At 38.6% G+C, this 23631-nt stretch overlaps 1 protein-coding gene across 7 annotated transcripts in view; it reads right to left on the bottom strand.

Moving 5' to 3' along the window:
* The window catches only part of PDE7B (phosphodiesterase 7B), a 334476-nt gene that overhangs the window by 28568 nt on the left and 282277 nt on the right, over positions 1–23631 (bottom strand). For all 7 annotated transcript variants that reach the window (XR_003793706.1, XM_029223802.1, XM_029223804.1 and 4 more), the window contains 5 exons: positions 16396–16547; positions 14318–14381; positions 12276–12371; positions 10118–10218; positions 8544–8675 (listed from right to left, as the gene is read on the bottom strand). Coding sequence is in view for 6 of the 7 variants with exons in the window: in XM_029223802.1 (XP_029079635.1) it covers positions 8544–8675; positions 10118–10218; positions 12276–12371; positions 14318–14381; positions 16396–16547 (545 nt within the window). In the remaining variant the exon portion in view is untranslated. The remainder of the gene's footprint in view (positions 1–8543; positions 8676–10117; positions 10219–12275; positions 12372–14317; positions 14382–16395; positions 16548–23631) is intronic.

The following is a 23631-nucleotide window of genomic DNA, read 5'->3' as shown; positions in this document are numbered from 1 at the left end:
AAATTTACTTAACATCAGGCTCTAAGTAGTAAATATTTTTCCAGCTTGGGTTTACAATGCAATTGCTATTGGTAACTAATTGATGAAAATACACGTATACTGCAAATTTGGAAAACATTATGCTTAAGAATAAAAATGTTTTGGGACTTCCCTGGCGGCGCAGTGGTTAAGAATCTGCCTGCCAATGCAGGAGACACGGGTTCAAGCCCAGGTCTGGGAAGATCCCACATGCCGCAGAGCAACTAAGCCCGTGTGCCACAACTACTGAGCCTGAGCTCCAGAGCCCACCCACCACAACTACTGAAGCCCATGTGCCTAGAACCCGTGCTCCACAACAAGAGAAGCCACCGTAATGCACACTGCAACGAACAGTGGTCAGAAATAAATAAATAAATAAATAAATAAAAAGAATAAAAATGTTCTGACAATGCATTTATTCATGAGATGGCTGGGAGCATTATAGTACCTCAGTTATAGGAGATTTCCTTGAATATTTTTAGTTGTTCCTTTGGTATTTTTTCACACTGGGGCAATATACAATATTAGTGCAATTGGAGCAAGATGCAATACGCAGAATGGATAAGAGATATGTCTTTCTTTTGTACGGTGGGAACAGGGTAACTGTGAAAGAGGAGTGGAAAGTAGAATTGGCTTGACTGTCCTGCAAGCACATTCCAGGTAGTTCAGTTTGAGGAGCTGAAAATGAATTCTGTTAGCACTATTCATGCCTGTGTACTCCTGGGAAAGTCTTCGCGTATCCCCATGGGCACACATGCCTGGTTTGAAGCTGCTGCCATACATGATTGCCACTGAGAACAAGGAGCATATCTTATTCATCTTTGTGCACCAGTATGTGGCACAGTGCCATCTAAATAAATATTTGTTGAATGGATACTAAGTCATTAACCTCCAAACCCCCAAAGTTGCGTAACTGCAAAAGTTTAAGTAATTGTATAAGTAACAGAGTCCTGTTAATTGTTTGGTCAATAGCTGATAAAAGCCAGACTTGGAATCTTCTGCTGTGAAATCCTTAGACTCAGGTAAAAGTCAAAGAGCTTTTACAATTATTATAGCAATGGGCTCTCTCACTATTCGCTCACAGATGACCAGGATCAGGTAAACGACTCCAGAAATAACATATATCAGATAGCATTTGTCAATTGCAAGATAAACAAATAGGAAGATCATTATAAAGAATTTTCCACGTTGCTTCTCAGTCTGCATGGTGTACTCTTGATGTAGGGAAGTAATAATGCAATAATTAGCACAAGTACCTACTAAGTGGACAGTACAGGGATATGCTTTCTCGTCTGTGTGCTGCTGTCTCTCAGATTTCCCCTCTGGGTCCCTGTGTGTGCTCACTGTGGCCAATATTCCTCATTTTTCAGTGTTACTCCGGTTCTGTCTTTCTTGCTGCATGGGTCCAAACTGTGCATCCATCCGTCTCTCCATCCATCTATCCATCCACTTACTCATCCAGCAAACGTCCCACCACCCAACGAATATTCACTAAACGTGAGGACTGTGCCAGATGCTGAGGATACAGCAGCGGACGAGGTAGATGCCTAGAAGCTTGCAGGCTATGGGGGATATGGACGTCTCATCAGGAAATGGCAGTTTAGAGAGATAAACGCCGTGATAGGGGAAGTAAGAGAGGGCTGTGAGATCATATAGCAGGGGCATGGAAGATGGATTTTTAAAGGAAAAGGCGGCTTTCAGGAGGAAGATCTGTCCAAGTTGGGATCAAAAGGATGAGCAAGTTAGAGAGAAGTCCGAGAATGCAGGCAGTACAGAAACTATAGCACTGCCATGGTTACATTTCATTAAAACAGGCGGAAGGAGGAAGAGCACGTGTGTGAAGACCTGGAGCGTGAGGGACACTTTATACCTTCCCTCCCTGTTTTATTTATTTTTTAATCATTAGAAATGATCACTTTCAAACATACTACATATTTCACTTATTTTCTGATTCCCCTAGTAGAAAGCAGGGATTTCTATTTGTTACGTTTATCTTCTGTACTGCCAGCACTTGGCACATATGTCGGCTCTGGGATTCTGAAAGCGGTTCAGACTGGATGATGCATAGAGCCTGGGAGAGTAACGGTGGGAAGTGGAACTGGAAAGCGTAGTGAGGGTCAGATCATAACGAGGCTTGTAAACTGGGTTAAGATATTTGGACTTAACCCTGAGGGCAATGGGATTTTAAGCGAGCATCTAAGTGTCACAGTTGAGTTTCAGGAAACTCATTCTGGCTGCACAGTGGCGGAAGGGTTGGAGACAGGCAAGGCTGAGTGTAGATGACAGGATGAAAGATGTTGGTGCCCTGCTCTAGGCTGAGCAGGCTGGGAGGTACTGGTATGGCATAGGCAATGGCCAAATTATCTTTGTCTTTCTTAAGAGGGAGGTGGCTCTGCTCCTACAGACTCACTGGCTTTCACAGCAGCTCAAAGACCAATGTCAGCAAAATGTAGATTGAAAAAAAGAAGATGCTCATCAGAAATGCTCATGGAGATCTGAACATAGGATGAGATGATATTGCTTTAATAGCCATTTAAATCCCAGCACTGTTTTGGAATCCCACAGTAGGTACAACATCCCTCTACCTTCAGAAGCAGCAGCTCAGCAATCTCACATCATTCCAATGAGAATGTGTTCTAGTGTCACAAACTCTTCATACCTGTAGTTTTATTAATAAGAATAATCTTCACTGTAAAGTTGAGAGAGTAAGCATCCACCTTTGTGGCAACAAAACCTACCAGAATTTATATTGAACAAAATAAAACTCTTCAAATCGCTACTGCGAAACCTTTATTTCCCCTTTTATCTGAATAATCAAGTATTATCCACCCTAAGAAAAAAACAGTCTCTTTGTTCTAGAATAACAACACATCTGGCATTTAATAAACCACCAACACAGGTTTTCAAGTTAAACCGAGAGTCTCTTTGTCAAAGAGAATCTGGCAGAGCAGATCTGCTATCATACAGAGCAGCTTTAAACTGTTGTTGTTTTTTTTCTCCTATTTACTGGACACTTTCTTTGATTAAAATACTTAGAATGACGTTGATAAACTGAGTCTGGTGTACAACAAGACTCAGAGTCAATTATACCTTTTAAACCAGTGGAGGCAGGAAGAAAAACAACAACAGGAACATAGTCTCTGTTTTCATTTTTAATTGCTCACGAAACCGGGAGGCAAGACTCCAGAAGATAATGAAGTCACTGAGTTCTTCCCTAACAAGCCCAGTGGTCTCCTTGGTAACGCTGCAAGGGCCCCAGCCCAGGAGGCCTCAGAGGAACAGAAGCTCCTTGAGTCCTAAACAAGAGCTTGGCCCTTGAAGAAACTATAGCACTGCCATGTTTCCTGCCTGTTGGAAGATGTCTTTCTTTTGTTTGATCTGCATCTGCCGAAGACACTGCTCTCACAGGGAGCCCGAACATTGATTGCTGTCCACGGAGCGGGCCTGTGTTCAGATCAGGGCCATGGATGTGCCACATGCCAGCTACCTCACTATGAACAGTGGAAACTTTATGAAACAGAAAATCAAATTTGAACCTCCTTTTTACAATTTTCACTCCACTTGCCAAAAACACCTTTCATGAGACAGAAATCATGAGGTTACATATAATCTTTGCAATTGCTTGTTTGAGTAGAGGTTATAGGACCATATGGAAGGAACATGTCTTCTGGCTCTAACTTCATATTTATGGTGCAGAGTCATTAAGAATAAAAAGTGGTTAAAAATGCTGGCCTCTTCTAAGTGCTTGTGATAAGTGACCAAGAAAAATGATTATAAACTTCTGCAAGACAAATAGAGAATGTAATAAATACAATGTTTCATGGAACAACTAATTATTATTTTATTCATTAGGTTGTTCTGTCACTAGTTAATATGTAGTTGGACTCTATCAAAAGGAATTAACTTTTTTATATGGTTTATTACAAGGTATTGAATATAGTTCCCTGTGCTATACAGTACGTCCTTGTTGTTTATCTGTTTTATATATAATAGTTTGTAGCTGCTAATCCCAAACTCCTAATTTATCCGTTCCCCCCCGGTTCCTCTTTGGTAACCATAAGTTTGTTTTCTATGTCTGTGAGTCTGTTTCTGTTTTGTAAATAAGTTCATTTGTATCATATTCTAGATTTTAAATTGAACTGAAAGCAATTCCTTTTGCAATTGTAATAAGCAATATCATGTCTGATTTAACGGTTACTTTGCAAAACTGCTGAACCCACATGTTGGAGGATTGGAGGGTGGAGGGACAGAAAATAAATTCTCAGCTGTATCTCTCACATCCTGTTAGGTACACTCAGTCCACCACGGACACCTGGACTGCTTCCAGTCTGATGAGAGTAGTGCCAGGTGGAAATGCCTTTATGGTCTTCATGTTGAACTTGGGTTGGCAGTTCAGCTAGTGAGTCTGGCCCAGACAGAGGACAATGGGAGAGAGCCCTTTAACTTGGCCTTCACTCCAGCTGCCCTGGCTCTCTCTTTATCTCAGGGCAGAAGCACAGGCTGGGTCTTATGCAGTGATCTTCTTATTTATTAGAACTAAAAGAGCACAGCCAACAAAAGGAGGGAGAGGAAGCCCTCTTCCATTTTATCTCATTTATAGTAAGTCTGGATTGTACAAAGTCACGCACAGGGTGTTCTCAAAGCCCCATAATTCCTGGCACATCTTCTTGGCTGTTCTCGACCAAATGTATGTTCATGTGCATGTACAGTGTGTATATATATATATATATATATATATATATATATACACACACACATATATTACACAATATATGTATATGTATTGTGTAATATATATGTATATATATGATGTGTATATATTTTTTCACTCATTATCACAGTTCTTAATATATTCTGGATCTATAAAACTCATTTTAAAATATAAGTCATGGATCCTCTCCCTAGAAAAATGTGTAAAGGTACGTCGTCTGAAAATCTGCATATAGTTTCCTGAAAGCTTATTTATGTCTCAACCAACAGGCCCTTGGTAGGCTAAAAGGCTGTATTTCCAAAGATTTTAAAGCATCATGTGTTGTTAATGATCTTGCTGAGTTGATATTTTATGTAACACGATTTTTTTTACTTGAAATTGAAAACCTAAAGAGTTATGCCAGTTCTTCACTGACAATGCGAAATGATTTTCTGACCCAGATCACATTCTGTACAGCTAATCTACAGTGTCTACAAAAGGGAGAATATACACTTCATCATAACATGCCCAAGTCATTGAACAGAGAGCAGGGCCATTCGCGACAGGACTATATTCAGCTCAAGGACACAGAAACAGTCCATTTGCAGTTACTCTGGAGTTGTGGGCTTTCATCCCCAAAGTACACCAGCTTATGCTGCCTTTGGTGTCATACTCTCTGCCCTGCTACTCAAAATGTTACTCACACTTCAAGGCCCAGTTTATATTACTCTCCCTCCATGAGGTTTATTTTTGTTTTTTGTTCTAATTTTTTTTATTTCCAGAAACCATCTGCAGAATCAATTTCTCTTTTGGCTCTGTCTTCCCATCACATTTTGTTTGTAGCTAACTACCGTAGAGCACTTAGCAAAGGCTCTCCCACCTTAAGCTATTGATACATGTCTATAACCCTCCTGTCTCCCTCACTGCGATAGGAGAACCTGGAGGAGAGCTCTTACTTTCCTGCACATCACAGGTGATCAATATGAATTTTAGAGGCAGTATGTACGGTGCTTAGGCACATTTGGCTCTGGAGATAAAAGTCTTGAGTTCTAATTCTACCTCTGCCATTAATTAGCTGTTTATTTTCAGGAAAACCCACTTGGATTTCCTAATAACAATTTTCCTCTTTCTGGAAAATAGGTATGATGATAGTACCCACCTAACTGGGCTATTGTGAAGATTAAATAACATAATAGATAAAATCACTTAGCCCAGTGTTTGAATCATAGTAAGTGTTGAATAAAGGTTAGTTATACAATTCATTGAATCGAATTTTAAAGGGAATTTTCTTTATCTTTTTGGAGCTCCTTCATATAGTTAATAAGAACGGTATTATAGCCAAATGTAAAAGCCATCATATATATATTTTTGGACAAAATTAAAATCTCATATTACTTTTAGGTCCTCTTAACAATTTTTACTTTAATATGTAAAGTCCCAAGTTGGCTGATAAAATTTCATCTTTTATACTAGCCAGCTCTAGGATATTGGAAGTATCTTTATGACATTAAGTGATACTGGTTTGCCCTCAACACTGTTCCTAAAACCTAGAGACATGGATCTCTAGCCTCCAAGAGAGCCTAAGACCATTTGAGCAGGGGACTGATGAAGATAGTCTCTTGAATGTGGTTTTTGAGTCCTGTATGCCAACTTCTGTCTAGTCATTATCAAGAGGATCCTTCTCTTTCCTATCGAGCATCAGGCCAGACAATTCAGATGGATAAAGTCACTGCTAGAAAAAAAATAATAGCTCACTTTATTGTTGTAACATCTTTGAATACAAAGAACAGCATGGGTAAATTTTGTCTTCAGAGGCTTTAAAAAAAAGTTGTTTCTAGGTATGTATATAGAGATACATGCATATCTTTGGCTAACTCCTCTAAACTTTTTCAAACTGGGATTAAGTTTTCTTGGATTCTGCACATTTTGAGCATCTGAGTTTGAACCAATGTCCAAGGGCTGGGATTATATTTTATTTATCTCTGTACTCCTAGATCCTAGTATATCATCCGATGCATGCAATCAATAGTTGCTAGTTCAAAATATACAAGACTGTATGTTGTGTTGAAAAGGCTGCAGAATTTGGTTGTATAGGAATGTTTATTTTTAACAAAGAGATTAAATATTATCAAAAATTATCTGTACTTCAAAAGTTTGAGTAAGGAATCCATTTATTTGAGAACATTTTGAGTATATGAACAAGTAATTGCAGTATCTTTCTTTTGAGAATCAATTTTTGTTAATTAGCAGTGAGTAGTTAATGAAATTCTACATTCTTGGTTTTTACATCTTTAACATCTGGCATATTTCTTTCTGACTTTCTGTCTAAATGTGCATTCATTACGTGTTTTATATACACTACATGTCAAAGCACAGCTTTATGATCCTTATTTTCATGTACAAATCAGTCAGCAGCAGTACATACTCTCTTAAACTCCATTGATGTGATCTATTTGATGATAAGAAATTAGAATTAGGTAAGCATTTACATTATATGGAAGTAGATCAAGTAGCCAGTCTTGTTGCTTGATTTTCTTTATTTAATTAAAGACATTTGAAAAGTCAGTCAGAATTAAAATATGACAGGAACAGAAAATCTATTTGGGAGCTCTCAGTTCAGTCATTCATTTTTTTTCCCCTGGTCAAATTTTTAATGTTTTCCCCAAGCAATAAATTTAGCTTCTGAGACTATTTAGAAAGTTTAGTTTTCATTTTATTATTTGTTTAGTTTTCAGCTCATCATCAAAAGTTTTTCTAAATTATGTCACCCTGTCCCCTCATTATGGTCATTTCTATCCCAGCTCCAGGTGCTGGCTGACAGACCAAGAGAGCCGAGTGCTGAATTATGTCCCAGGGGATCCATAAACCTTGGAATGACAATTCCTACCTGGACCAAAAGCTAATCAACTGGATGGAAGAAAGCTCTGTTTCATGTTTCAGTTGTACTTTATCCTCAAGCTGCACTGTTTTGTATAACGCAACTGTTTTACGGGAATCCTTTAGAAATTCTTCCCATACTGAATTTTTTCAAAAGATGCACTAAAATTGAGATCAATGACTCCTTTGAATGCAATGATTTTGTTAATGACAACCAAAGGTCTCCCCCAAACCATGTTGAAATTCTGGGAATAATTCATTTATGATATAGGGTTATAATATCTGAAGTAATATCATAGATAAGAGTTCTTTGGGCCAATCTACTCGTGCTGTTGAACAATTTTATAACAACAAAGTATGCCTGTTGTCTTCAATAACATACCTCTGACTCAGAGGCCAAAATGTTCAGAAATGGCCCTGGAGAATATAGCCAATATTTTATAATAACTATAAATGGAGTATAATCTGTAAAATCTTTGAATCACTATATTGTATACCTGAGACTAGCATAATATTGTAAGTCAACTATACTTCAATAAAAAAATAAAAACATGATTAAAAAAAGAAATGGCCCTAGAGATGTAAATCTGAATTAGGATTGCACCTGGTAGTATCATTTATAGAAGTTCTACAAGGACTGGCTTCAACTGGCCATTATATATTAGATGGTTCCTATGGAGACAGATAGTCTCAGACCATGAGACAGTAGACTCAGGAATCCTGTTTGACTTAGAACAATTTCAGACCTGCTTCAGAGCACATTGAATTCCTTGGATATCCTTGTAAACCAATTTAATCTTCCCTGGGGGACACTCTGAACCTATTTCAAACCCATGCTCTTTGGCTGTGGTCATCATTGAGGCTGACCCTGAATGAAGGCTATCTCCAAGGGTGAGATTCAGGCTACAGCACTGGGCCTAAAGCAGTTAACCATATTGTATCATGTTGGCTCCCTTACCTGATATAGGTTGGCAAGGTGGTGGTTTGTTTTGATCAAAAATGGCTGGTTTACCCCTGGATGGTCAACATCGTGGGCTGCGGCAGCCAGCAGTCCAAGCATGATGTCCAGAGGTGTGAGGGAGCTGGCGAGCTGTTAAAGAATTGAATGGGGAGATTGACTGGTGTGTTTCCAAAAATAGGTTAGCATTTGTTTTGGCTAAATCGCACTGAGTGAATCATCATAGTATCGTTCAGGCCTTTCATCCAGACCTTAACCTTCTGAAGCTGTCAATAAGGTAATAAAACCATGGAATCGCAGGAATAAAGAAAGGGCTGTGAGGAAAGGAATTAAGCAACTCAAATTGTGTAGCTCATCCAGGTGGCCTCCCCTTCCTGCTGCTACTGTCTTGTTTTGTTGTTGTAGTAGTATTACCTGTTGGCAACACTGCTCTATAGTGGGCGGGGAGAAGGCAGAGTCTAAAATCAGCCTTGCTCCTAGGAAAGCCGTAAGTGAAGGAAAAAGCTGAAGCCAAAGCGATGGAAAAAAATCCCTTGTGTATTTCAACCATCCAATATATCATTGCCACTTCTTCGAATATGAAATCCACAGTGGGCTGAATTGCAAAATTTGCATATTTCTTCAATGTGTAATAAATAAAGTGGGGGAATGTGTGAGAATCTGTCTTTTTTTTTTTGGCTAGCTAGGAAAACAAGCAGGAAAATGGGAATCTAGTGTTAGCTTTAAATACACAACTGTGCAATCTATACAATTTTCAAATTACTTAGGGATTAAATAACAAAACCTTTAATGTCTTTGGGATATTTTATAAGGATGAGGCATACCCAGTTTTGTCTTGGGAATGCCTATCTGGCATCTGTATATTTAGTGGTTGATGTTAAAACTGATTGAACTAAACAGAGTCTTGGACTGAGATATCATTTTCCTTGGATATCCAGGGTTGGATAACCCTAAGAAAAACCTCATCCTGTATGTTTTAACAGCTAGGTTTTATATGGCTAAGAAAGGCCTAGGTTTTAAGTAACGAGCATTACTATCATGTTTTAAATTTTGGATTAATACATTGCATCTAGGCATATTTTTAAAGAGGTTTTTGATGTTCACAATTTCTCTTGGGCCTGAATCAGGATGCCTAGTTGCCTCAGTAGGAAATGCAGCTGAGTCTTGAGGAGTTTTAATTCTATTTGTTGATCAAAAACCACGAGGTGGGAGACTTCCTAGAAAAGTTCAGTTCTGGTACTGTTTGTGGCAAAGGTTCAAGGCAAAAGCAGCTAACTTTTGCGACGGTTGAAGATATCTAGGACGTAGATTGTCATAGAGAGGGTTGTTTTCATCCTAATGCAGCCTTGAAAATATATAAATTATGAAACAGAACCTCTGAAAACTTACATCCTCTTTCATGACTATTATACAGTTTTCAGAGCTGATACTGAAACCTTAATATAAGCAATTTGTATTCATGCTATAAATTGGCCCATAACCCAGTCGCTCTGATACGTCAGGTGATTTGGGACCCGGCAGGTAGTTTACATGGCATTTCCAGATGGCCGAGGAGGCAGCGGGTCTTGCCTTACCTTTGGCTCCTTTAGGTAGCAGTGCATGGCCTGGGTGACGTCGGCCGCGTGAACAGCATTGTGATAAGGGTTTTGGCTGTGGTAATCTTCTTGAACCATGACTAGGAGGTAAACAGATAACTCAATCAGCTAAAAACAAAACACAAAGGACATACTAGCTCAGACTTATTGAGGGTCCCTTTTGCTTAAAAATAACAGTGTCTCCAAAATGTGCAGCCTGGGGATGCTTTAGAAATGGACACGATTTGCCAGCTTGGCAGTTCTACTGGGTTGATTTCAGTGGAGAAGGAGGGGGAGGGAAGAGGGAAGAAAGGCTAAAAGGATTTGTGAGGCCCTTGGGATTCCTCACCACCTTCATAAATCACCCCTCTCTGGCATTCATGAAGGCTCTCATTCATTGGAAAAATAAATATGTAGGAAAAGGGCAACTTTATCTCACACTATAGTTTAATTATTTAAGTTTGCTGCCATTTAAGAATAATGTGCCAATAAAAGAGGTTTCCTTTTAAAGAGACCTACTCTCATCCAAAGGTTGCTTTATCACTTAAGTAACAAATACTGACCAAAGCAAATCTGGGGATTCTTCAGGCAGAAATTCATAGATCCAGCTGAGGAATCCTTGGATTTATTTCTATCTTATTCAGATTAAATGATCATCTTTCTTGCCCTTCCAATCTAGGGACCGGAGTGTTCTTGGAACCAAATAGAGACACAAGGAAGGCAATTTGAATTTGCTATTTACAGAAGCTACTTGCCTGCTTCAGCTAATAACTAAGGCAATGACTAGGATGCAATATATTCAGTGTGTATAGAATGTCCTGGCTTTCAAGTGTGGCTTTGTTCTCTCAGCCCAGCTATGACTCTGGCTCTGGATTCCAGTGTTATTTCTGTCATTGAATCTTTGCCTTTTCCCCATGTACTCTGGGTGCATACACACGTCCAAAGTATCTGTGCTCTCCCTCTTTAGACAAATCAAGATTATTTGGCTCTATTCACGGCCATTACTTTGCTCAATCAATCTGAACACAATTAGCTTGAGGTTATCTGTGTTTCTGGAATGAGCCATGCTCTGGCTTGTTTCCAGTATTTCTGTTGTGCCACATGTACCTTTTAATCAGCAGGTTTATTTGACTATTATATGAACCCTGGCTCTATTACTTATCTGTATTGGGCAAGTTACTTAACCGAAAGTTTCCTCCCTTTCCTTCTCTATAAAATAGGGATAACAACAGCTCTGATCTCAAAGAGGTGCTGTAAGGATTAGATGTGTTAATGTATGCAAGTTCTTAGAAGACTTTCCAGCATATGTAAACACTATATAAGCCTGGTGGTTGCTGCTACTGTTGTTATCACCATCACCATTATTTTATCCTTGATGCATGAAGTCAGCTTCCAAATGCAAAGCACTGCCATGTGCCAAGTCAAAGAAGCCAGGAACACACCAAGAGGCAGAGGAAAGTCATTTGGTGACTAGAAGTGTGCCCTGGATAATTCACTGGAAGATAAATAAGAATATGCATGAAGTCAAATGAGATCTGGGGCTGCTTCTTGATGCGGAGAGATGGTGGAGTTGAGTGGGAAGACGGTAGGCTTTCAAATCAGACAGACCTGGGCTTGGACTGCAGCTCTGCCAATTATATGTTGTTGACATTGAGCAAATTACAAAACCTCTTTGTACTTCTCCTTACTTATGGGCCAAATGGTGATAATGGCCAACTTGCAGGGTTGTTGACGCTGTTAGAAATAACATACCAAAGGCCCCCTGCGTACAGTGGGTGCTACACACATGGTAGTTCTTATCATTAAAAAGAAGCCTGTTGAATATTTCAACAACTCACATCCAGAGTGGCATTATTTGAGGAATATTTTCCGGGATTTTGTTCATACGTGAGCAGATCAGTAACTTCTGTGACAGTTATTTGCTCTTGAAGGTTGTCTTTACATAGCCTTTATCTCTTTTAAACATAACTAATCAGGTAAGCATTTTTTCCAGTGATTTAAATAAGTAAACTTATTTTAAAATTAAGATGAGATAATTTAAGACTAATATGAGGTCTTCATCTACCAGGCTATGGCTCTTGCCAATTTATGTTAAAGAATATTGTAGACTGCCATTTTTCAGGGGCAAGGGGGTAGAAATAAGGAAAAACGGACTTACCTAAAAACCTGTGTAAGGTCACCATATCTAACTTGAAGTGGTGAATGAGCCCATGCGCGTTGAAGAGGTGGCACAGCAGTGTTACCAGGCTGTTTCCTATAGGGGAACAGCCACCTGTTTTAATCCATTTTCATCACCATTAAAATATCAAGACTAGCAATAGGAGCCAAAGTTTCTGTAATGAAAGTTCTCTGATAGGTCATTTCTTTTCCCCTTTAGATTTAAAATTATTCAAGTATAAAGACACTATTACTATGATCTGGTCCCATATTTTCTCTTACTGTACAAGTAAAATTAACTCAGACCTTCTCCCTATACCAAAGGCAAAGAAAACATTAAGAGTTAAAAGGAGTCTGCCTACTGCAGTATCAGGGACACATACACGTGTGTGTGTGTGTGTGTGTGTGTGTGTGTGTGTGTGTGTATGTGTGTGTGTGTGTGTGTATGGTTATTTTTTTAAAGACATAGTTTAATGGTCACTTGAAATGTGTCTTAAGTTGCTTCCAATTGACTCTTACATTTACAGGGGTATCTAAGCCACCACAGTGCCTATTCTTCTTTTGGAAAATCACCCAAGATGAAATTTGACTGTGAGATATTTTATAACTCAAGCCAGCAGAGGCGCAAAATTGAAGCTACAATAACTTGTAAGCATTCAAGAAATACTGTTCATTAGAGATAAGGATTTTAAATATTAAAAGCATTATAAAGTTTATGAAAGACTTTGAAATGTACCAAGAAGATGACTGGCTGTCTTAATTGGAAAACTAGGTGTTGCCCAAGCACACTCTTCCAGGGTACCTGGTTCTATGTGTTTCTGTAGCTTTCATCATCTTTGAGCTATTTCACGACAATCAAAGTTGTAGATAACTGATATTATTGCACATGATTCTTGGCTGTATACATGCAAATGAAATTAGTGATTTCCCCCTCCCAGTTTCTCACCTATTTACAAATACATTTTGGCATTTCTTACTGCTTTTATATGTATGGCTCTCTGAATATTCCTTTGGACTAGCTGTAACATTTTACTGGATCTCTAATTAATTGAGTTTAATAAAATCATTGATGTGATCACTTCATATCTTTATGAGAGTCGTGATTATACTCTCTTTTTAACAAATACCATTGAACAAATTCTTTTGTTCATGGTTAATTTCATATACTGGTCCCCATCTCTCAATTGATTTGAGCAAAGTGAAATGCAAGATTATGAGATACAGCCCTATATGGTCTAGTTATCTTTCCACAGTGTAAAGCCCAGTTTCATGGTCTTAGGCCGTATCTCTCTCCACTGTGTGTTGTTTGTCAAGAAACAGAATGGTGAGAAAACCATCTGTAATGACTTAAAACACAAGCCTGTAGATGATAGGACATGTGACGGTCAGCATTAAACGTGACGTCTTTCATTGGCTCCCTATTATCAGCATTCGTTTAATGGGCAGATGAAAATATTATAGGATTTTGTTGTTTTCTTAAGGGAAGCCTCTATAGGCACAACAATTTAAAAAGTGGAAACAATAAGAAGGTCTACTTTTCCCTTCAGCTGCAGCCTAAGTGTTTACACTCTATCCTCAGGAGTTGTTTTCTTCTCATGATGCCAAACATATCTGAACAATACCTGTAATGGGGCAGACTCGCTCACTTAATAAAAGTGCAAAACCATTGGCCCAGTAAGAGTCAGGACTGATCAGATGTGTTTTTATGTTTCTAGTTTTCATTGACTCACAACAAACTCCTTCCTTTTGCATGTGGCCAAAGTATTCTGCAAGGAAGGAATCTAATCTGTGGTTTCTAAATTGCTTTGGAAACAGCAAGACCAGAAGGAAACTGTCTTAAGATGTGAGGTCCAAATTCAACCCTTCTTTTTCATTTGAACTAATTTTCCCTTGCCCTGGTCCTTCTTGAGTGGCTGTAGATTTATGAATGTGGGAAAAGAAAGAAAAAAGAATAACAGTGTTTAAAAATATATTTTGTTTTTCACAAAATTAATCCCACTTTAACGGTGTGTACTTTAGTGAGAATTCTTTTGGGTGACTTACCATTTGTCAAGCGATCAAACAAGAAAATGTCAAAATCCCACATTCCCACTTTGGAGAGCATATGCTGAAAAGACAAACAAAAACCAGCACTCTCATGAATCATATCGGAGACTCAAATATTTACTTTGAGACATCGTGAATTAAACAATTAAACAGTTGAAAATAGCATACTACTATCTATGTACAACTGGTTTGTAGTAAGACAAATCTTACTCTGCAGCCTAATAACAACAGTGTTAAAGGGACAGGCTCCGGAATCGGACCGCCACATCCTATGTCGGCTGCATCGCTTACTGGCTGTGATACCTTGGGCAAGTTCCTTAACTCTCTGTACCTCGGTTTCCTAATTTGAAAAATGTAGCTGATAATGCTATTGCTTCAGAGGGTTGTCGTGAAGATTAAATAAGGTAAAACACGTAAAAGTGCCTAGAGCGGTGCGAGTACATAGTAAGCACACGATAGATACCTTTTAAAATTGTAGTTCCGTTAAGTCTCTACATCACAAACTACTATGCACTCAGGGGAGGCGCTTTACAGTGAACTTAAAAAAAAGAAACCTAGACGACGATGAGCACACCACTCTGCTCCATGTGGGCGAAATGTGAAATTAACCCCTGTAACAGACAGGAAACGGAAGTGTGGGCAATTGAAAATACTGGGTACTCTAAAGACCTACTGTTCAATGTCGACTTCCTGTGCTATTTTTCTTTTTAATAATACCCCCTGATTGGGATTAGATGGTGTTAACTCTCGGACACAAAGTTGCAGTCGCTGATTCTATCCTCACTGTAGCTCCTGCGACTGCTTTCCTCTCCTCTCACAGGCCCTGCTTCCCGTAAGGACCAGCTCACTCTCCTCTACCTGCCCTTGAATGGCCTCCCTGTGTCTTTTGATAAAATCCAACGGCCTCATCATGGCACACAAAGGCCTTCAGAACAGCATCAGAAAAATGAAGGGATAGTAGGGTTTTGGTGAAGTCTAGTTTGAGTGAGTTTTTATCCCAAAGTCACACAATTCTAAAGGCGGAGCCAAAATTTGATCTCTTATATCCTGACCTCTGGTCTGTTGTTCTTTCTACATCTCACCGTTGTCTTTCTTGAGAGGTCCCCACAGAGAGTGCTCTGTCACGGATGCTCCAGCACTGGGAGCTTAGCCTTGCTTTCTCCTCCTCTCACCAAATGAAACAACCAACCAACCAACCATTCACTCAATCTCAGACCTTGGGCTGTTAGAAGGAGTGATATTTGCTTTCTTTTTGTAGACCTAATGTGGGGAATTAGTTCTTCTAACATTACTTGCTGCTTATTTCTTAATAGTATATACCATTAGAATGTATTTCTTAATTGCATATAGACAGCATAATATTCCTTATCATAGGAACTATAAGATATTACCTTTGACTTCTGTTTAAACTGAGGTGGTTTATTCCTGAAATTTAAATTCCTTTGGGAGTTTGGGCTAGAGATAACCTCTGAACTTTTTTTAGATTGTCACACATTAGATTTCTACCCTCTGTTGGATCAATGCTTTGCAAAAATAGTTGTCAAATTAGTAAAATTTTTTTGAATAAATTAAAAATTATAAAAAAGACAGTGCACTGTATTGATAGCCTAAAGTGGAATTAAGAGTTGGTAATTACTGGGTTAATTTCAGGGTAGCTATTATGGTGAGATAATTCAACGGGTTAAAAAATTTATTCCTTCACTGGTAATCGGCCAGTCCAAAACTTCATTTTATTTAGTGTTGTGCAAATGTGTTTTGCACATTTATAAAAATCAAAATAGCTAGCATGTGCTAGGCATGAGTATATTAAGCATGCAAACATGCTTTATTTACCTTGTTTAATCCTTGTACCACCCCTATGAGGTGAGCGTTTCTATTACTTCACTTTATATTTAAGGAAAAAGTCCAGATGTGTTGAATAACTGTCCAGAGGCACGGAGCTCTTCAGTGACAGAAGTAAAGACTCAAACCTAGGTGCTATTGGGGGGTCGGGGTGGGAGGGATGGGGAGTAGAGGGGGGCACATGCTCTCAGCCACTGGCCTGGTATGAGGCGACAGAGGGGTAACTAGCTCACCCTTGCTTGTCCAAGGTAGTCTTCATCCAGCAGGTGGAGTGGGGCTTGCGGTATAATTCCACGGAGCAGCCTTGATGCATGGAAGTATCTTTGAAAGCTTAACAGTCTTTTCACCTTTTTCTTGGTGCCAATTTCCCCTGAGTGTGTTGTATCTGTGGAAAGTAATCAAATTCAGAAGTTATATATTTAAAAAGCCCCATTTTTCTCCACTATGTAAAACTACAATGTACTATATAAAGGAGAGAAATCCAAGAGATGCTCTCACAGTGCTTTCTTAATACAGACCATTTAACTCTGCATTTGCAATTTTTCTAGAAAAAATGATATTTCGTATATGTTACATTCATTAAAATGAGATATTTCTGACTAATTTTGGAAGACATGAAATACATGAATTAAAAACTTCATTTTCTTGTTAATGATGCTGGTAAAGTTAGTGAGTGAATTCACATACTTCTGCATGCATTTAAGGAAGAGTTATGCTTTTTTTTCTGCTATACTGGAGCTGAGGTTCCAAAATTTAGAACACGTTCTCATCCTATCCTCTCTCTAGTCTGATGAAATCCTTCACCTGAATTAGAAGAGTTGAGAATACACTAGCTTAGACATGAGGAGATGTTTCCTAATGTCCCAGGAACATCAGCGGTAAAGGAATTAAAAATCTCAGCCCAAGAGTGACCTAGATTGCCATGACATGAAGCAGAGTGGGTGTTTATTTCTTGATGGAGTATATTCTCTTTTACTGGTGGCCATAAAAATCTGATCCTGTCAGTACAGATATTTTAATACTCCTGTCACATGTGCCTTTTAAAACTTGACTGTTGATTGTCCAGAAATACCCCAAGCACATTATTTGAATGTCTGTCAAGGTATGTCTCATCTCAGCTGAAATTCTATGAATCATTCAGCCACATAAGTGACGTCTGCTGCCGATTTTAGATCTGGAGTCAACTGAACAGTCCTAGTAGGAAAACGTACAGTTCATATACAAAGAAATTTTGGGTTCTCTCGTGCCTCCTCCCATGTCCCCTTTTCCTTTATAGAACTCAAAATCACAGTGGATATTAGAAGCCCAGGAATCAATGGGCAAGGGTCTCCTTAGCAATGTGGCACTCCCCAAGGGCAGGGAATGACCAAACTCAGTTCGTTACTTGGATTAATTATGCACGCAAGGACTTAATTCAGGGCAGACAACACCTACTACTTTCTGAAAATGCCACCTGATTAAAATTCTTTTTATTTTAAAATGGTTCTAGATTTCATGTGTGGGGAGATGTAAACAAAAACATAAGGAGATAAGAGGCGTAAACTGAAGTTGGGTGCTTAGGCTCACATCAATATTGAAAATGGCATATATAGACTCAATTCTACTGATGGATTCTCACTCATTTCTATTTGTTTATCAAGTTAAGGTACAGGATAAAGTGGTTCATTCATTAAAAAAATGTTTTGAGGGGGGACTTCCCTGGTGGTGCAGTGGTTAAGAATCTGCCTGCCAATGCAGGGGACACGGGTTTGATCTCTGGTCCAGGAAGATCCCACAGGCCACAGAGCAACTAAGCCCGTGCGCCACAACTACTGAGCCTGTGTTCTAGAGCCCCTGAGCCACAACTACTGAAGCCCGCGTGCCTAGAGCCCATGCTCCGCAACAAGAGAAGCCACCACAGTGAGAAGCCCGTGCATGACAACGAAGACTAGCCCCCGCTCGCTGCAAGGAGAGAAAGCCCGTGCCACAGCAAGGAAGACCCAATGCAGCCAAAAAAAAAAATGTTTGAGGGAATTCCCTGATGGTCCAGTGGTTAGGACTCGGCACTTTCACTGCTGGGGCCCGGGTTCAAACCCTTGTCGGGGAACTAAGATCCTGCAAGCCGCTTGCCATGGCCAAAAAAAAAAAAAAAAAAAAAAAAGTTTTGAGTGCTACTAAGGAACAGGCACTGTTCTGATGCTTGGTGAGATCCCTCAGTTCTAGATCCTCCAGTGAGCAAAACAAAGATCCCTGTCCTCAAGAAGCTTGCATTCTAACATAGAGAGATAGACAATAAACAATAAACAACAAAAAAGAAGTAATGTATAAAAATGTATTAGAAGCTGGTATGTGCAAAGGGTGAAGGAAGAAACGCAGGGAATGAGGGATCCAGGGTTCTGTGTTAGGGTAGTCAGGGTTGGCCTCATTAGAGGCTACGATTTGATCAAAATTGAAGGAGATGAAGGAGCTGGCCGAGCAGATATCTGGGGAAATGCCTTCCTTACAGAGGGACCAGCTCGAATAACGCTAGAGTGGGAACGTGCTTGGTTGGCTGGCATGTGGGGTGAACAGCAGTTCAGTGTGGATGGGGAGGAAAGGAAAAGGAAGGAGGAAGAGATGTGGTCATAGAGCAAAGTGGGTGTGTGTGTGAGGATTATGCCCTGAAAGCTATTGTGATGGCTTGGGCTCTACTGTCAGTGAAATGTGAAACCACCACAAAGTTTTGAGAGGAAGAGTAATATGGAAACACTTAACATTTAAAAAGGGTCACTGTGGTTTCTGTGTTGAGAAGAGATTGTAGCAGCAAGCTTTGACGCAGTGAGATCTGTTATGAAGCTATTGGAATAATCCAGGCAAGAAACGACGGCTGGTTAGATCATGGGGGAAACAGTGGAGAGCAGAAGTGGAGGGATTCTGAATATACTTTGAGTGCCTTCAAGTTTTTGGCCTAAATAACTGGGGGAATGGAGCTACCATCACCTGAGATGGGGAAGGCTACGGGTGGAGCAGGTGTGGGGTGGATTTCAGTTTTGTACATGTTGCATTTGGATGTCAATTGGAGATTCAGTTGAAGATGTCAAGTAGAAATAAGTGGATATAAAAATCCAGGGCTTGGGGGAGAAGACTGGGTTTGAGATACAAATTTGGGAGTTGTCAGATGAGATTGACCTAGGGAGGGAGTGTAACTACAGATGAGAAAAGCATCAGAATCTGAGTTCTGGAGTACTTCAACTTAAAAGGGTGTGGAGAAGAGTAGAGAGAACCAAAGGAGATTGAGAAGAAGTTATCCTGCGGGGATGGACGAAAACCAAGAGTATCATTTCCTGGAGGCCTAGTGAAGACAATATTGCAAGGAGGCAATATTTGCTCCTCAGTTTCAAATGCTGCTAATAGATCAAGTATAATGAAGACTGAGAATTGACCATGGGTGTATACATCTGTAAAAATTCATTGAACTATGCCCTTAAAAGAGCACGTTTTATTGTATGTTTAGAAGCAACAACACCCAGTAGCTACAGGCACATCTAGCACTCAAATTTTGTTATTTAAATACAAGTTATCACTAAAATGAACCAGATAACCTTGGAGAAATGGCCAAGTCTAGGACTCGGGCAGGCAGAATCAAGATGAACTGTAACTTCTTGTAATGCCAGAAAATAAGGGAGAGCTCAAAAAACGGTGGGCTCATAGAAAAATGACAGAGGAGACAATGTGAAGGGGGTCCCTCTGAACAAATACGGGAAAAGCTGAAACTCAACATGGATAATAGAAGAGTGGATTATAAACCATCGACTGAAAGAAGACTCCAGCAGTCCATACTGTTAGTAAGCAAGCGAGTAAATAAATAAGGGAAAGCTCTTCCTTGCAGTGAGTGCTGACCAATAAGGTAGAAGAAATAATAAGAGTTAGTTACCATTTTGCAACCTTTATAGTAATAACTGATTCAGGCCAAGATCATTAATGGACAATAAAATTGTTAAGTGAAAGCTTAAAAAGCAACAGGATAATTACATAGCATCAAAGTATCTCTTCACAGATAACTTATTAATCGGAAAAGAAAAAATGGACAAATATAGAGGGGGCACCATCTTCACTAACTATTCAAAGTTAACATCACCGGTCATAGGAAAATCTGGCATCTTACTCTTCCTGATGTAATTCACTGAGGACACAACATCACCTATTCAGTGTTCCTGCCCCAAATGCACATCCCATCCCCCAAAAGAGAAAACATTAGAAAAACCCAAGCTGAAGCATACTCTATAAGTAAACAATCGGCCTGTACTCTTAAAAAAAAGTCAACGTCATAAAAGGCAAAGAGAACCTCAGGTATTGTTTCATAATAATGGATACCAGATATAGTGCGCTAAATGCAATGCACGGCTCCAAACTGGATCCTGGATCAGAAAAAAATTTCCATAAATGACATTATTAGGACAATTTGTAAAATTTGGATATGGACTTGTGTATGAGATAATAATATCCTATCTATAAATGTCTTGAATTGGATAGCTGAACTGTGGTTACATGAAAGAATCCCTTGTTCTTAGAAAATACATGCTGAAATATTTAGGGATAAAGGGGCATGCTGTGTATAACAAACTCTCAAGTGGTTACGAAGAAAGTAGCAGCAAGGCAAATTGGGCAAAATACAATAATTGGTGCATCTGGGTAAAGGGTATATGAATGTTCTTTGCTCCATTTTTGCAAATTTTCTATAAATCTGAAGTTATTTTGTAATAAAGAGTCTAAGAAGAAAGGGAATGGGAAGGGAGAAATCTGAGGCAATGACATGGAGTATATTCAGCTCTCAAGGAGTTTTGCTATGTAGGGGAGCAAAGAAACTTGGCGATATTTCTATATAGAACTATATAGAATGAAATCAAGTGTGTCAGTAAAGAAATGAAATTAATTATTCCTGTGTTATGTAAACCTAAAAGGAAATATCCATACAATGATTTATTCCTTTTTTTTTATAGTCTATGAAAATCGCCCAATTTTAAAATACTAAAAGAGAATCTCCTATGTGGCTGAGAGCATGCTGTGTTTACATAATAGAATGTAAAGCAAGCAACTTAAGACTGGATTATGGAAATATGCCACGAACATAGCAAATTGAAATTATGGATTATTTCTTTGTCAACTTCCATTCAGCTTTGCAGGTGGTATATTTTAAGCAGAGTCATAGTTAAGATAATGACACTTGTCATATACAGTAAGTATAGCTGATAGGAAACAATGGTTTTTAGCCACTAAAATTATCATTTTGACTCAAATATTGCTAATCTAATGATGCTGTGAGCTGGAGATATCAAGTTGAGAGCCATTTTTTTTCCTTAATCAAAGAGGAAAACAGCAAGATTCTGTCCTTCCCTACTTATTATTTTCACCTTGTCAAATAGATGATAGTCTACCAACATGATAATGTATATCTCTTTCAATCTTTATTTCATGTTTTGATATTTTTTGTCCTAATTTTTATTTTAAAAATATTATGTTAAGAAATGAAATATTTTAATTACTGAATCATTTGGTACCTTCTAAAATTTTGAGCCTGAGATAAGTGCCTCACTTGTCCCAACCTAGTTTTGGCCCTGTCTTGCATCTTTGCAGCAGAAGCTCAGATAATGTAAAATATATTTAATATTGAAATAAATCTATGTATAGATAGATTTATTTATAAAAACTTCTCATACTTAATTTTTTTATGGTAGTGTGTAGGTTAAAAAAATGTAGCATATAATGTCATTCACTGTGAGAGTTTCAAAGTTTTGGAACCAATTAGCTGTAATGATGTGTATTGTTATTTGTGCAATTTCAAACTTATTGTCTGAGATGAGCAGGTAGATATCTGCCAAGTTACAGTATTCATTGGTGGCCAATATTTTCTAAAATACCAAGGCAAGTCATGACTATGCCATTTAGTACTGCTATCTGGGTTATTCCTTAATACACAAGAAAATAATTCAGAAGTGATGCTGGGTGACCATTTATAAAAACAATAGGGCTTAATTTTCTTATGTGAGGACGTTCATAAAGCTAAATGAAAAATAAAATCCTCAAGGTAGCTCTCTAAAGAAGAAGAGCATTCCATAATGAAAGAAAAATAAATTCATTTTAAAACAATACTGATAACTAATTTATCAACTGTCATTTAGGAAGCATTTTGTGCTGTGAGATAACGGAAAAGTAGGATATAAACTGAAGGTATAGTTGGGAGAAAAAATCCATATAAAGAACAAATTGTGAATAAATCACCATGCTGTATAATAATCCTAAGTATTACTTTTCGAAGTGCCAAAGTGTTTTATACAGTTATTGAATAAGACCTGACACATTTGTTTCCAAAAGGACTTTCAGTGAATAACTAGCATATTTTTGCTTTTATTATTAGGGGTAAGTGATAGGCATTTCTGGAAAGAAATTTAAATGATTAGCTAAGCTAAATTTTGCAGATAGCTCAGTTAAAATCAGCTTGCAAAAATTTAAAGAATCTTAACAATGTGCGTAATAATAAAATACTGGGTTTATTTAATACTTTTATATAATTAAAAACTTATTATTTAAAGGCATTCACAGCTATCTTAATGGTGTTTTTTGTTTGGATTTTGTTGTTTTATAGGCTATGGGTCTCCATAGTCTCATTTGGAACAGTTATAAAATGGTGCTCCAGAATGTTTCATTGCCTAATCTATATGCACATGGACCCTGATTGTGAAATTCATTTTCTGTTTACTTGTTCTTTTACAAATTTCACAAATTGTGCATATTAACACATTTCTGCACTATTTAGAAACTAATTTTAGGGTTATGAAGTTTATATTGGCACTGCTGATATGGTAAGTTTTAAATTTCACAAGTTGGGGTCGGCTTAAATGCAAAAAATGTTAATAAAAATTATTTTCATTTTGAGTATCTTCTCTATGGCATATTCTCTTTACGGGGGGCTGATAAATTTTGGTACTTGGAGAAATCTTAAACCTAGAATAAGTATCTGGGATAAAAAAAGTTGTAAGCACACTTATATGATGAGGCTGTTTCTGTCGACTGTATACATAGTTCTCCAGCAATGTCTATATCTACTGTTCCCAGAATTTGAATAGTTAGTAATTGGTGCAGAAGGAGCTCAGGTGATAGTAAGAACAAAAAGCGCTTTTCGGTTTAAATGAGCAGAATTTCCTTCAAGCAAACATGGAGACCCAACTCCACAAACCTAATATCAATACTTTCAGAGCATTAATTCTACTGAATACTTAAAATAATGTTATTAATAAATGCCCTAGGGCTTCCCTAGTGGCGCAGTGGTTGCGAGTCCGCCTGCCGATGCAGGGGACACGGGTTCGTGCCCCGGTCCGGGAAGATCCCACATGCCGCGGAGCGGCCGGGCCCGTGGGCCATGGCCGCTGAGCCTGCGCGTCCGGAGCCTGTTGCTCCGCAACGGGAGAGACCACAACAGTGAGAGGCCCGCGTACCGCAAAATAAATAAATAA

The sequence above is a fragment of the Monodon monoceros genome, unplaced genomic scaffold (genome assembly GCF_005190385.1).
Source record: "Monodon monoceros isolate NGI ecotype Baffin Bay Population unplaced genomic scaffold, NGI_Narwhal_1 Super_Scaffold_15, whole genome shotgun sequence".
In the NCBI taxonomy this organism is placed as follows: Eukaryota; Metazoa; Chordata; class Mammalia; order Artiodactyla; family Monodontidae; genus Monodon; species Monodon monoceros.
Note: the sequence above shows the minus strand (reverse complement) of the source record. Positions and strands in the feature narration are given on the sequence as shown.